This window comes from Alligator mississippiensis, chromosome 1, assembly GCF_030867095.1.
Source record: "Alligator mississippiensis isolate rAllMis1 chromosome 1, rAllMis1, whole genome shotgun sequence".
NCBI lineage: Eukaryota > Metazoa > Chordata > Crocodylia > Alligatoridae > Alligator > Alligator mississippiensis.
Genome location: NC_081824.1, coordinates 427,533,112 through 427,546,577, shown reverse-complemented (window position 1 = coordinate 427,546,577; position 13,466 = coordinate 427,533,112). Strand labels below are relative to the sequence as shown.

Genomic DNA, 13,466 nt, shown 5'->3' with positions numbered 1-13,466 from the left:
AATAAGCTGAATACAAGCCAACAGTGTGCCCTTGTTGCAAAGAAGGCTAATAACATACTGGGCTGCATTGGTAGGTGTGTTGCCAGTAGGTCAAGAGAAGTGATTACTCCCCTCGATTCAGCACTGGTGAGGCCACAGCTGGAGTACTGTTTCCAGTTTTGGGCCCCCCATTACAGAAAGGATGTGGACAAATTGGGGAGAGTCCAGTGGAGGGCAACAAAAATGGTCTGGGGGTTGGGGCACGTGACTTACAGGGAGAGGCTGATGGAACTGGGCTTCTTTAGAGAAGAAACAACTGCAAGGGGATTTAATAGCAGCCTTCAACTACCTGAAGAGGGATTCAAAAGAGGACAGAGCTAGACTATTCTCAGTGGTGACAGATGACAGAACAAGGAGCAATGATCTGAAGTTGCAGCAAAGGAAGTTTAGGTTACATATTAGGAAGAATTTTCTCACTAGGATGGTAGTAAAATACTGGAATGGGTTTCCCATAGAGATTGTGGACTTTCCATCCTTGGAAGTTTTTAAGATCCAGCTAGACAAAGCTTTCGCTGGAACAGACTTGTTTGGGGTAGTCCTGCTTTGAGCAAGGAGCTAGACAAGATGACCTCCTGAGGTCCCTTCCAACCCTAATTTTCTATGATTCTATAACACAGAAAGAGGACATCTAGGAAAACCTGGACATATAGTAACCCTAAATTACTAGATGGTATAAAGGCCACTTGTAACACCTGATAGCTAAAAATAAAGGAGCTACAATTCTGACACCCTCTTACCCACATAGTTGGATGGTATATATTACCATGCCTGCAGCTGAAACAAGCTTGTACGTGTACCCTCAGTATTTGCTGCTTATCATAAGATAAGATATGTAGCATAAAGATAGCATAAACACATGAAAACCAAAATTTTTCATAGAAATCTTTAAAAATGCCTATGTAGGCAAAAAAAAGCATTTCTCCACTCTTGACAAAATGGAACAAGTGCACAATGTCTTTCCTCAGCAGGTTTTCTAATACTAATGATGGTTCCTCTTTCCTTAGAATGAAAACAAGTTATAAGGACAGAATTGAGGAAATATCCCATGTAGATGTGATTGTATGCACTGAAAAACTCAGAATGTTGACAGCATTCTAGCTCCATCTGAGAGCACAGCCTACCAAAACCTATTTATCTGGGATTTTGTTATTCACTAATCAGCACAAAGAAGAAAACCTAATAACTAAACAGAAGGAATACCAACAGAAAGTTGCAGCATTTGCATTTTACTCAACAGATTTAACTATTATTTTCAATGCTCCAAAGATAAGAAGAACATTAAAATATGCTGCGATATTTGAAAAATAAAAATTTGGAATAGGCAGGCAAGGTTCTTTGGGTGAATGTGATATCTTTCATTAGACCAGCCGAGGAGTTGAAAAAAAGTATTTTTGCAAGCTTTCAGGTGCAATCACCCTTCTTCAGGCATAGGGAGTCTCTGCTGTTCTGAGACTCCAAGGAATGAGAGAAGCTAAAAGTGTGACAGGATGTCAGTGAGAATGTAAATAGATAGAAATTAGGACAACAAAAGGTAGAGCAGGGAAGGGAGGGGAGAAAAAACTGCGGGGGGGCAGAAAGCCAAAGGTAAGGGAGACTCACTTTGGCTCCCCGCCCACCCTCCCTTTTTTCCCTTTCCTTCCCTGCTCTACCTTTTGTTTTCCTGATTTCTACCTATTTATATTCTCACTGACATCCTGTCACACATTTAGCTTCTCTCATTCCTTGGAGTCTCAGAACAGCAGAGACTCCATATGTCTGAAGAAGGGTGATTGAGCCCAAAAGCTTGCTAAGACCTTTTTTTCCAACTACTCAGTTGTTCTAATAAAAGATATCACATCTACCAAAAGAATCTTGCCTCCTTATGTCCTTAGACCAACATGGCTACAACCAAAAACCCAGCAAATTTGAAATATTACTTTCATCTTCTTTTTTTTGGTTATAAAGACATACATGATCAAAGACTCTGGATAGATATACAACAAGAATTTACTGCACACAATCACATTCTAAACAAGTAGGAACAGAAGAGTCTGAGCAGAGGACTCTCCTATTTTGTCATAGATGCAGCCCACATATTTCACATAAGTTCAAACATCCTTTTTCTGGAGTGGAATTGAATTAATACTAGTAAATGAATAAGAAAACAAAGCGAGTTCAGGTCTCTTCATAAGGGTTAGCTGTCCCCAGGGTTTGTAGCATAGGATTGCTCAGCCCACCACCTAGATCCTCTCTGCCCCTTTGCACAAAAATAGCCCATCTAGTGTCAGAATATCTAACAGCTGCCTCCTCTGGCCCATCTTAGGACCAAGCTGTGTTAATTTGGCTCACTGTTAGTGAAAGGTTGTTAACTCCTAATTTAGGACATCAATTTATTAATCAGCTAAGAAGACACTAGTGCTAAATTAACTGCATCTCAGCATATTGGATCATGTTTGGATATTAGATGCCTGGTTAATAGCCCAGTTCATGCACTCTTCTTGCCAGAAAAACTTCATGAAAGACAAGGCCCATGGCAACAGGTCCATGAATGTGGCTATTCCCATTCCGTCAACATTAAGCATATGGCCTATGAAGAAAGAATACCAGAAGTAGTATGAGTATGTTACAATTTTCATTGGGAAAACATGTATCATTGCATGAGGAAGGGAAAGATAGATTTCTTTAACTCAAGATTTGAATATTAGAACACTAATAGGAAGAAACTAGAGCTGTGTGAAGCTTTGGTCCTTGATTCAATTCGGCAGAGATTTGGCCTGATTCGGTGGCCAAATCTCCAAATCCAAATTGAATCAGAGGACCCTTTAATCTCCCCAAATCAAATCGGAAGCCTCCAAATCAATTTGGAGAGATTTGGAAAGATTTGGTGATTCAGACATAGACACAGCTTTAAATGTTTTCTCTATATACCTCGAGGTAGGACGTGGCTCATGAATGCTGAGATGCTGGGGCGCATGGGGCATCCCACAGAACATGGGGTCCTCCCCAGCATGCTTGGCAGCAGATCTGGAAGTGGACCAGAAGCACTTCTGGTCCACTTCTGGGCTTGTTGGGGAGTGTGTGGAGGCACCCCTGGCTTGGTGACTGGTGCCTCCTGGGTCTGGGGAGGCACCCAGGGTACCCCCACAGCCGATCACCGAGCCAGAGGGGCACAGGGGGGCCCCCCCGCACACTCCCCAGCAGACCTGGAAGTGAACTGGAAGTACTTCTGATCCACTTCTGGGTTCACCGCCAAGCACATGGTGGGACCCCCCCACACCCCTGTGGGAGGCTCCATCCACCCCAGCATCGCAGTGTTCACAAGCCACCTGGTACCTTGAGGTACATAGAAAAACATTTAAAGCTGTGTCTATGGCTGAATTGTTGATTCTCCAAATCGGCATCGAATCTTCAAATTCAGATTCAGCCAAATTGAATCAGGGACAGTGTTCTGAAACAACAAATAGAATCACTGTCCCTGACTCAGGCCAAATTTGAATCGAATAGGGCCCGCTTCACACACCCCTAGAAGAAACATATAATAAAATTTATTTTAAAAAGTTCCATTATTTACCTGTACTATAAAGGTACCTACAGTAATTAGTTTCTTTGGACACTCAGTTCCATAACTACTACTGGCTCAAAGTGCTCGTGGTGGTCTGGCCAGGTGCCAGAGGACTGGAAAAGGGTCAACGTGGTCCCCATTTTCAAAAAGGGGAGGAAGGAGGACCTGGGTAACTATAGGCCCATTAGTCTTACCACAGTCCTGGGGAAGCTCTTTGAGAAAATTATCCAGGAACACATCTTCAAGGAATCAGCAGGGGAGACTATGCTTAGGGGCAACCAACATGGGTTCATTAGGGGCAGGTCCTGTCAGACCAACCTGGTGGCCTTCTATGACCAGGTCACAAAATCCTTAGATGTAGGTGTCACAGTGGACGTAGTCTTTCTGGACTTTAGGAAGGCCTTCAACACTGTCTCTCACCCCATTCTCATTAAAAAATTAAGCGACTGTGGTGTCGATGCCTACGCAGTCAGATGGGCTGCAAATTGGCTGGAGGTCCGCACCCAGAGAGTGGTGGTGGATGGGTCATTTTTGACCTGGAGGAACGTGGGCAGTGGGGTCTCCCAGGGCTTGGTCCTCAGACCCGCACTGTTCAACATCTTCATCAGCGACTTGGACAAGGGGGAGAAAAGCGCCTTGTTCAAATTCGTGGATGACACTAAGATGTGGGGAGAGGTGGGCATGCTAGAAGACAGGGACAGACTACAACTAGATCTGGACAGGTTACAGGGGTGGGCGGATGAGAACAGGATGGGATTCAATACTGACAAGGGAGAAAGAACCAGCAGCATACCTATAGGCTGGGGAACTCCTTTCTTGTCAGCACAGAGGCAAAAAAGGATCTTGGAGTCATTATTGATTCCAGGATGAACATGGGCCACCAATGTGAGGACACAGTCAGTAAGGCTAACCGCACCTTGTCATGCATCCACAGATGCATCTCGAGCAGGTCCAAGGAGGTGATCCTTCCCCTCTATGTGACATTGGTCAGGCCGCAGTTGGAGTACTGTGTCTAGTTCTGGGCGCCGCACTTCAAAAGGGATGTGAACAGCATGGAGAGGGTCCAGAGGAGGGCCACTCGCATGGTCAATGAGCAGCGGGGCAGGCCCTATGAGGAGAAGCTACGGAAGCTGAACCTGTTCAGCTTCCACAAGAGAAGGCTGAGGGGGGATCTGGTGGCCATCTATAAACTTACCAGGAGGGACCAGCGGGGAATGGGAGAGTCCCTGTTCCCCCGAGCACTACCAGGAGTAACTAGGAATAATGGCCACAAGTTGACTGAGAGTAGGTTCAGGCTAGACATCAGGAAGCACTACTTCACAGTCAAGGCAGCTAGGATCTGGAACCAACTTCCAAGGGAAGTGGTGCTCACTCCTACCCTTGGGGTCTTCAAAAGGAGGCTAGATAATCACCTAGCCGGGGTTGTTTGACCCCAGCATTCTTTCCTGTGCATGGCAGGGGGTTGGACTTGATGATCTGCTCAGGTCCCTTCTGATCCTACCAGCTATGAAACTATGAAACTATGAAAGTAAAAGAATTGTTTTGGAGCCCATCACAAGCTATCCTTCTCAAAGAAACATTCCTTAGGAAAAGGTAATCCAATAACTGCCTGCTGTTTCACCTTTGCTGAAAGATCCAATATTTGGCACTGGTGATTATAGATTAGTGGACTAGATGGGCTGATCTGATTCAGTATGGCAACTCCAATATTCTTGTGTTAAATGTTTTCCTCAGATTATGAATTGTATCTGAATCATTTTTATGAAATGTTTTTATTATTATGTTTTCCCCAAAGGGACTCACTAAATCTCTTAATGAGTGGAAATAAAAAGGCTGAATTCCCTCATTCTATGGAAAAATAATTCCACAGGAAGGGAGTTGGGATGACTTATGTGAAATTCTTCTCCTGGAATTTCCCCATGCTTGTCCCTTTTTCAGTGAGCAGGGATTTTGTTCCCAGAACACAAGGTTTTCAGGGGATCTTTCTGAGGACCAGGGACATGTGTTCAAAGAGCTTGTGCATCTTCAGGGCATTGCCCTGTTCTTCTCCCTCATTTCCTGACAATTTAAAGCCAGTGTGACTGTGGTGTCAGGACAAGCATAACCAGTTACCACCCTCAGAAACACAATTAAGTTCTCCAGACTAGGAAAATACTGGTGTCTCAGGCTGCAGTGCTATATTCATGAAAGTACTGGTGTGGTACAGAGATCAAGAAGACAGATGATGATATAATTGAATAAATGAAATTGAAGGGGCTCTGCTAAGGAATGACTACACATGCTTGTGAAGAACTGTCTGCAAGGCTGGACCCAAAAATATATTGGGATCCTCCTGGAGGAAAAGCAAATACAAAGGTAAATAATTATCACTCCTATTATATTAGATCACTCATCTTATGAGGGCATATTATTAAAAAAAAACCCAATTAAATAAATAGACAACCCCCTGAGTCATCAGGAATTAAAACTGTGGCTTTGTGGCAGGCTACTCCCGACAGTTTAATTTAACTGGGATATCAAAAGTTTGTTTGGATTCTTGGGTAATGACTGCAGAGGAGATCAGTATGCACAAGTCATTATTTGTTTCTTCATTAACACAAAGCAGACAATATTCTAGAAACAGGATGCACAAATTAGGCATTGCCTTCACAAAAATCTATAATGGTCTTAAATAACTTGGATGATGTAATTGGCATAATCATACCTCCCTTTAACGTTAGGCAGGAATACTTCTTTCCACCATGTCATGAACAAACCACACACACACATTATATATGTGGCAATTGACAAGAACAAGAAACAAAACACCCATCCTCCCTTTGTATCTCTATCACAATGATTCAAGTGGACATAATTTCACATTCCTTTTATAGTATGTTCTGGCTTTAGCATAATGCCTTTAGTGTTCACCTGGGGGAAAAAAATAACTTTCTACATCTTGGTGTGAGAAGACATAGGAGAGTACCTGGATGACTAAAAGATGTGAAAGTACTGGATTTTTAGTGCAACATCAGCCTGGGGAAGTCTCACACAGTAAACTGAAAAGCCAGCCCATACCTGGCTGTTAGATGCTGAGACAGGTCATTTTTTGGTTAATGAAACAAGTTAACCTATTTTTCAAGGGTAAAGTGAAAGGATTGTCATAGTGTTCGTATGCAAAGCTCACATTTAAATATGCAGTAATTCCCTCTCTTCAAACACTGATGCAGACCTGTGGTTTTTTTAGTATGTTTCTTTCTTAGTATAAAAATATTAAACTGGCTATTTAAAAGGCAAATAAAGTTTATTTGTAAAGTCCTGCATCAAGGTCCAAAGCTAGTAGCGGAGAAATACCTCCAAAGGCAGCAAAGATTGTGGTTACCAGACATCCTACGTTGACAGAAAAGCCTCCCCAACTCTTGCAGCATCCTCACTTCCCACTCCCTTCTGGGTTGCATCAGGAAGTCTTAACCCCTATCTCTAGCCAACTCATAGGAATAATTTCCTTAGTAAAAACCCATCTTAGACTCAGTACCATTGGACACACAGTTCTGCAATGCTGACCCTTACGCTGGTCTTTCAAGTCCTTCCTCAATTACCTTCCTCTCCTTTACTTCCTTTCACTATCTCAATCTGACACAAAAACCTACAATTTGATAGTGATAGAGCTTGAAGTTTCAAAACCACATACAAGCATAAGGAGTCAACAATTGTTCTGAAAATTCACAGGCGCTTCCCTCTGTCCTCCCTACCCCCAAATAATGTTTCATCCCTACAGAAACCCTGACTCTGGTATCTGGACCAAAAAAAAATTGTTTGGGGTCGTTCAGATCTTCAAAAACAAACATTTCATCTTTCATTGTGAATTAAGAAGTTGTGATGCGCTGAATCTTTCTTGACTATGAAAATCAACTTATAACATGAACCAAATGCTAATTTTCAACTACATTCACATAAATCTTCACTGAGTTCAATGAAAATACGCTCATTTGCAACAGCAAAACTAAAAGCAGAATTTGACTCCATGCTGACTGGGTCATCAAAATACCACAAAGTAATTTGTGGTATCTGTTCCTGTTACAGCAATCAAAAACTTAACATTATTAAATCCAACATTCAAATTGTAAATAAGACATTTCTGTTCTTTACCAGATTCTAATATTTCAGCCTTGTGTAAATGCAGGTTGGAAATGTTAATGGATCCTAAGAGAGTGAGGTGATGAACTCCCATTCAAGGGGAGTTGGAGGCCCATTATCTTGGGCTCCTTTATCACCCCAAATCCTAACTCTCATTTAAATTAAGGTGTCTGTGTCCATAAGACTTCTGCACCTCACTGCGGGTTCAGTTCTCAGCTGAGGCAGGTGCTGGTATGAAGATCTTCATGGACAAACCAATTTAAACTCCAACCAGACTTTCATAGCTGTCCAATCAGTAAAAGCTGCTGAAAAGAGGCAATGAAGTATCATATTTCTTGCTTGTTCTAGCAATGTCCCTTCCACAGTAACACTCTTGGATTTGCTACTCCAGGAGTAGAAAGCAAAGAATAATTTGCAATTCTCTACCCCATGTTTCCAGGCTAGCCAAACTTTCTGCTGCCAGGAGACCTCTCTCACTCCTCTGGCAAAATCTGGGTGGTGATGAGTCTGATTCTACATATTTCCTAAATGATAGGGCTAGAAAACTATCCTTGCCACACTGCCTTCAGTGCTACCAACTATACCAGGTTTGTGCAACCCTTTGTTCACATCTCTAATAAATATTCCCCCTCTTTCTTAGGTACTGCCCGTTCACAGGAAATGCTCATAGGAAATAATCTTCAAAGCCACTCCCTTCTAAAATTCCTTCTCAAAATAGAATTCCATTACAAACCCCACAAGAGATCAGGCACCTAATAATAATTGGGTTGGGGGAGAGGAAGAGAACTTGGTAACACCAAGCTGAATCCATGACTATCCTACATAACGACATGATCTTATCATCATACTTAGCCTCCATCATCATACCCTTCTATAGTCTGGTCCACATATTTATTATATCTTATTTTAAGTGATATTACAGGTACTTTGAGGTTAGACCCATGACTGTATGGCAGCTATTATCATGGAGTCCTGACACAGTACAAACATTAACAAATAGGTAACAGTGATCATCAAAGGAAACTATTGCATTATTTCTCATTATAACTGAATGTCCAGTCCTGGTTCTCTTGCAAATTCATTAACTTAAAAGGGACAAGAATCCAGGCCATTGAAGGCTGAAGAATTACATATTCAAACCTGCATCAGAGGCAATATAAAGATCAGCCACTGGGAATGAACCATTGTATTTGAATATCCAGATATTGAAATATTTTTCATATGTTACAATGGCTAATGCAATTATTCACCTACATTAAAGTTTATCATAATAATTATTATAATGCTTGTTGCAATTCAGATGTTATACAGCACAAGATGTAACATGATTTGTTGGCTTCCTTGTTGCATCAAGTAAAAAGTTTTCCCAGTTTCCCTGTAACATCAGTTGCACATCACATTTTAAATCAGAGAGATCCACCATGATTTTATACATAGATGTCCATATATCCTGAAAACTTTTTCCTTTTCCTTCAGAAACAAGGTAGGTATTTTAGTAAAATGCAAACAAGTTAAGTTTTTTCCTGTACTCAGAGACCAGTGGAAGTATGGAGTTAACTCAGCCACGCAGTATCAACCATAAAGGTAATTCCTACTATTAAAAGAAAAATCACCATACTATCACTACTTGTACAGAGAACTCCTATGTCTGCCTATGTAAGAGATGTGTAGAAAGTTCATCATTGAAACATTAAGCACTATATGCCTTGGTTAGAAAAATGATGGTCAATTATCTACTTAAGCCTAAATACCCCATCGGGTTAGCATAGTTAAGACATACCAGTTACTGGTCACACAAAGGAATGACATAACTAGCAACCCATGTAGCCAGTCCCCAGTCCAAATGATGATGTACAGTGTACACATTTACATCTGGTCTGATGGGGGGAGGCTTTCAGTACAAGTCCAGAATAATTGTCCAACTCATAGGTTTGTAGCAAAAGACTGTGACTGTTGCCCTTCACGCTCTCAATAAACAGTAATGGTCTCCGGCTATTCTTGCCAACTCCTGCAGAAGTTGAGCAGTTTCAGCACTAGTTAGGCAGCAGTCTGGACTACAACTTGGTAATTTTTTTCAATCAAATAGGTTATTTAATAAAATAAATGCAGTTTCAAGTCAACTTATATCACTTGCAAATGCCTAACAAATCTGGTGAATAGTTTCAGCTGAAAAAAATGAAGAATATTTCATTTCAACATTTTAAATAAAATATTTTAAGTTTTCATTTTGAAAGGTTGTTCCAAGACTAAATTTAGCTCAATATAATTAAAATAACACACCCCCCTGCACCAAAAATGCTAAATCAAACAAGTTGCTTTGTGTGAACTGAAACAAAATTTTCAATCTTTCATTTCAGAAAAAAAATGTTTGAGGTCAATCAGAAATGAAGTTAAACTTCGTTTTGGTTTAGCCACAGAATCAAAAATATAAATGATTTGCCCAGCTCTACTCAGAAATTGGGAAGACCAGACTCCAATGGCAGTCGTTTAGATTTACACAGCATTGTCCATAACTGACATAATAATGGGTTCTGCTATTCTCTCAGCTTTTAGAAGGTTTCTGCAACTGTTAACTCTGGGGCTTTAGCCAGGTGCTGACTTAAAGAATAAAGATGCACGTTAATAGCTCTGAGAGTGAACAGGGTCCAGGGTCCTTCGTGTTTCTGTCATTAGCCTCATATGTATGTCTCACCGTTGGGAGTTGTAGTTCAAACCTCCAGTGATGTCATTGATAGAAACTGCAGAATCTGAACCCTAAAGGGCCTGATCTACCATTCTTACACAACCGAAACCCCACTGACATAAATGAAAGTCATCTGAGGGTAAGGGCTGCATGCTTATGCCCTAATATGGCTTCAAAAGATTTAATTTCTACCATTTAGTAAACATGTTTTAGCAAATGCTATGGAATAAAGATGCACAAATTATAAAGCAAAGTGTATACGCACATAAAAGCAAAATTGTGTTCTCCCACATCACAGCAGATAAGCCAAAACTGCATTTGTTTTTGAATAAGAGTGCATTCCTAAAGCTTTTATGTAAATTGATATGAAAATAAATATTATCTCTTTACTCTAATGTTCAAATGAGAAGTTCAATGGCATGTAGTTTACAAGGGAGAAAGGGAAACTTTAAAGTAGTAAAATACCAATTAACTAATTCAAATGTCATCTCTCTCTTCCCTGTCAGGAGTAATTGCAGAACCAATCACTGCTTGTTAAAGTCCAGTCTAGCTCTGAGTGGGAACAGCGCAAATACTCTCAGTCATGTTAGGGATGGAGATGGTACAAGTCCATGAAACAGAGATCTGAGCACGTGTGTGCACAGTCACAGAGTGGATCAGCTCCCCAACCTGCTAGGCAGTGGTGCCCCAGAATGGACCGCTGGTTAAGGCACTCTGGGAGGAGGGAGACCCAGAACTAAGTGCCGGGTCTGAACCAGGCAAAGCAGGGATCTCATCCTGAGTTGTCCTTATCTCCAGATAAGTCCTCCAGCCCCTGTTCTATTGGCTCTGTTGGGACAGTCTTTCTGGACTTGACTAAGGATCATGTTTCCATTTTGCCTGATCAGCATTCTCCAGTGAAGTGAGGGCAGAGCGGAGGGGAAACCAGAATATTTCATCGGAAAAGTTCAGAGAGAAATTTCAACTGGGAGACGCGAGCCGGCCACATCCGACCGCGCCGGCACACGCAGAGCCAGGCACCGGCCACGACCGCTTGGATCGTTTTCCTCGCGCACAAACCCTCCCGGCCTGGCAGGGCTCGAGGAGCCGGGCTCAGCCTTTATGAACCCCCACGCGCTATTGCGGACCCGCCGATTCAAAGCACAGGATGAAACCTTGTCGGGGAAAAAATCTGACATTCAGATGGTCCAGAACCGCCTCAAGGTGGCTAATGCCTGCGCTCGTGTGATCCCCGGGGATCTCCCGGCACAACCACACGGATCAACTGGAATAAAACTGGTGCCGTCCAGGCTCAGCCCCGTTAACACCAAAGGGAACATGCTACAGAGGTCCCAACTGCTCCCCATCCGCGCTCGGCTTCAGGAGAGGCACAGCAGGGGAGGATTTAGCCCTGTCTCCTTCCCACTTCATTTTCTCTGCTACCAACACAGGATCCCGCCGGGGCAGGTCCGGCTCCCGCGGACACGCCGATCGCGCCCCTTGCAAGCGCCGCTCAGGCACCAAGCAGCAGCCCTGCCCGGCGCCTCCCTGCGCGCTGCGCCTGTTAGCCCCGCACTCCCCAGCTGTGCCATCCGACCTGGCAGTCTCTACCGGTGCCCAGAAAAACACCAGGCTTCCACATCTTCGGAAGCAGAAGTTTATCCAGCGCCTGGATCTGGAGGGATCCGGCAGATTTTGGCCACAGCCTTCTAAATCCTGCCGCATAACGGGAGCCGATGGGAGCTCTTCCTAATCCTCGCGGGCCCCGCTCCCTGATCCGACACGGGCGCGCGGGAAGCCACCGCATCTACAGCAGGATCCGGCGGGCGCGCGGCGGGTTTCCCACCTACATCCCCCGGCACCGCCCGCCCATCTCCAGCCAGCCGGCGACTGTCCGTCCGGGGCCCGCCGGGTGCTCACAACGGGCTCCGGGACCAGGACTTCGGGGGGGGCAGGGCGGGGAGTAGGGGGCCGGGGGCTGATCTTTTTAAATCCCAGCAAAGGACCTAGACAGGGCAGACAGACAGACAGACAGACAGACAGACAGACAGATAGATTCTCCCAGACAGGGAAGATGTATATAGATATCTCCCCTGTCAAGACAGATAGAGATATGTGTATCTATCTAATCTATCAGGCTATCTGTATATGTGTCTGTGTATCTATACACGCACACAGAGAGATACATATATATTGTGCCGGTGCCGCTGCATCAGTTTCAAGCAGCCTCTGGATCCCGCCGCTCACTTGCTCTCATCCTCTCTCTCTCGGCAGTTTTGGGGGGTAGGAGGTTTGGGGCGGGCAAGTAGGACCGGCTGCAGGTACCGAGCGCCTGAGCCGTGCTCCGGGGCCGGGCCGGAGCCAGATCCAGATGTTGGCGGCGCAGTGGGAGGCGGGCTGTTGGGAGCCGGCCACATGTGGTGGGTGAAGGTGTGCCGGGGCCGGGTTGCCCGGGAGTCGGCGGCGCGCGAGGGTCGGAGCCCGGGCGGGGCAGGAGGGGCCCGGGGAAGGCAGGAGGGGCAGGGCGCTCACCTGCCAGGAGCAGCGCGGAGCCCAGCAGCGCGCAGAGCAGGGCGGGCGCCGCCGCCAGTCGCCTGCGCATGGTGCCGCGGGGGTGGCCGGAGCGCAGCGGAGCCGGGCGGTGCCGGGCGGCCCTGGCCTCTCCTCGCCTCCCCCCTGCCCGCGGCGGCGGCGGCGGAGATGCGGGCGCGGCTCGTGCCGGGCGGGGAGCAGCATCCAGGAGCGCCCCGGTCCCGCGGGGCGGCTCGGGCAGGGTGGGGGTGTCGGCGGACTGCTGCCGCCCGGCCCGGCTCGCTTATAACCTCCCCAGCCCACATCCTCGGCGCCGAGCACGCCTCCCCGAGCCGGTCCCCGCCCCCGGCCAGCGCCGCCCCCGCCCCTCCCCGCAGCCTCCGGCCGCCGGCTGCCCCCGCGCCGCCGCCCCCGCCGGGCTGGGGACGCGGTGCTGCCCCGCGGGGCTCCCGGGACTGCGCCCGCCAGCTCCCTGCTGAGGCTCCGGCCCCGGTCCCGGCCCCGGCCGCGCCGGGGGAGGACATGCCCGAGCCAGTGCGCTGGTCGCGGCCGCAGACCCCCGCGCTGCCCGGCAGG

The 13,466-nt window shown here is 45.7% G+C and overlaps 1 protein-coding gene across 1 annotated transcript in view; it reads right to left on the bottom strand.

The window, feature by feature from the left end:
* FLT1 (fms related receptor tyrosine kinase 1) overlaps nucleotides 1-13,157 on the bottom strand; it is a 146,149-nt gene extending 132,992 nt beyond the window's left edge. The window contains exon 1 of the mRNA XM_006270482.3: nucleotides 12,891-13,157. Coding sequence (XP_006270544.1) covers nucleotides 12,891-12,960 — 70 coding nt within the window. The 5' untranslated portion in view covers nucleotides 12,961-13,157. The remainder of the gene's footprint in view (nucleotides 1-12,890) is intronic.
* Nucleotides 13,158-13,466: the final 309 nt, after the last annotated feature.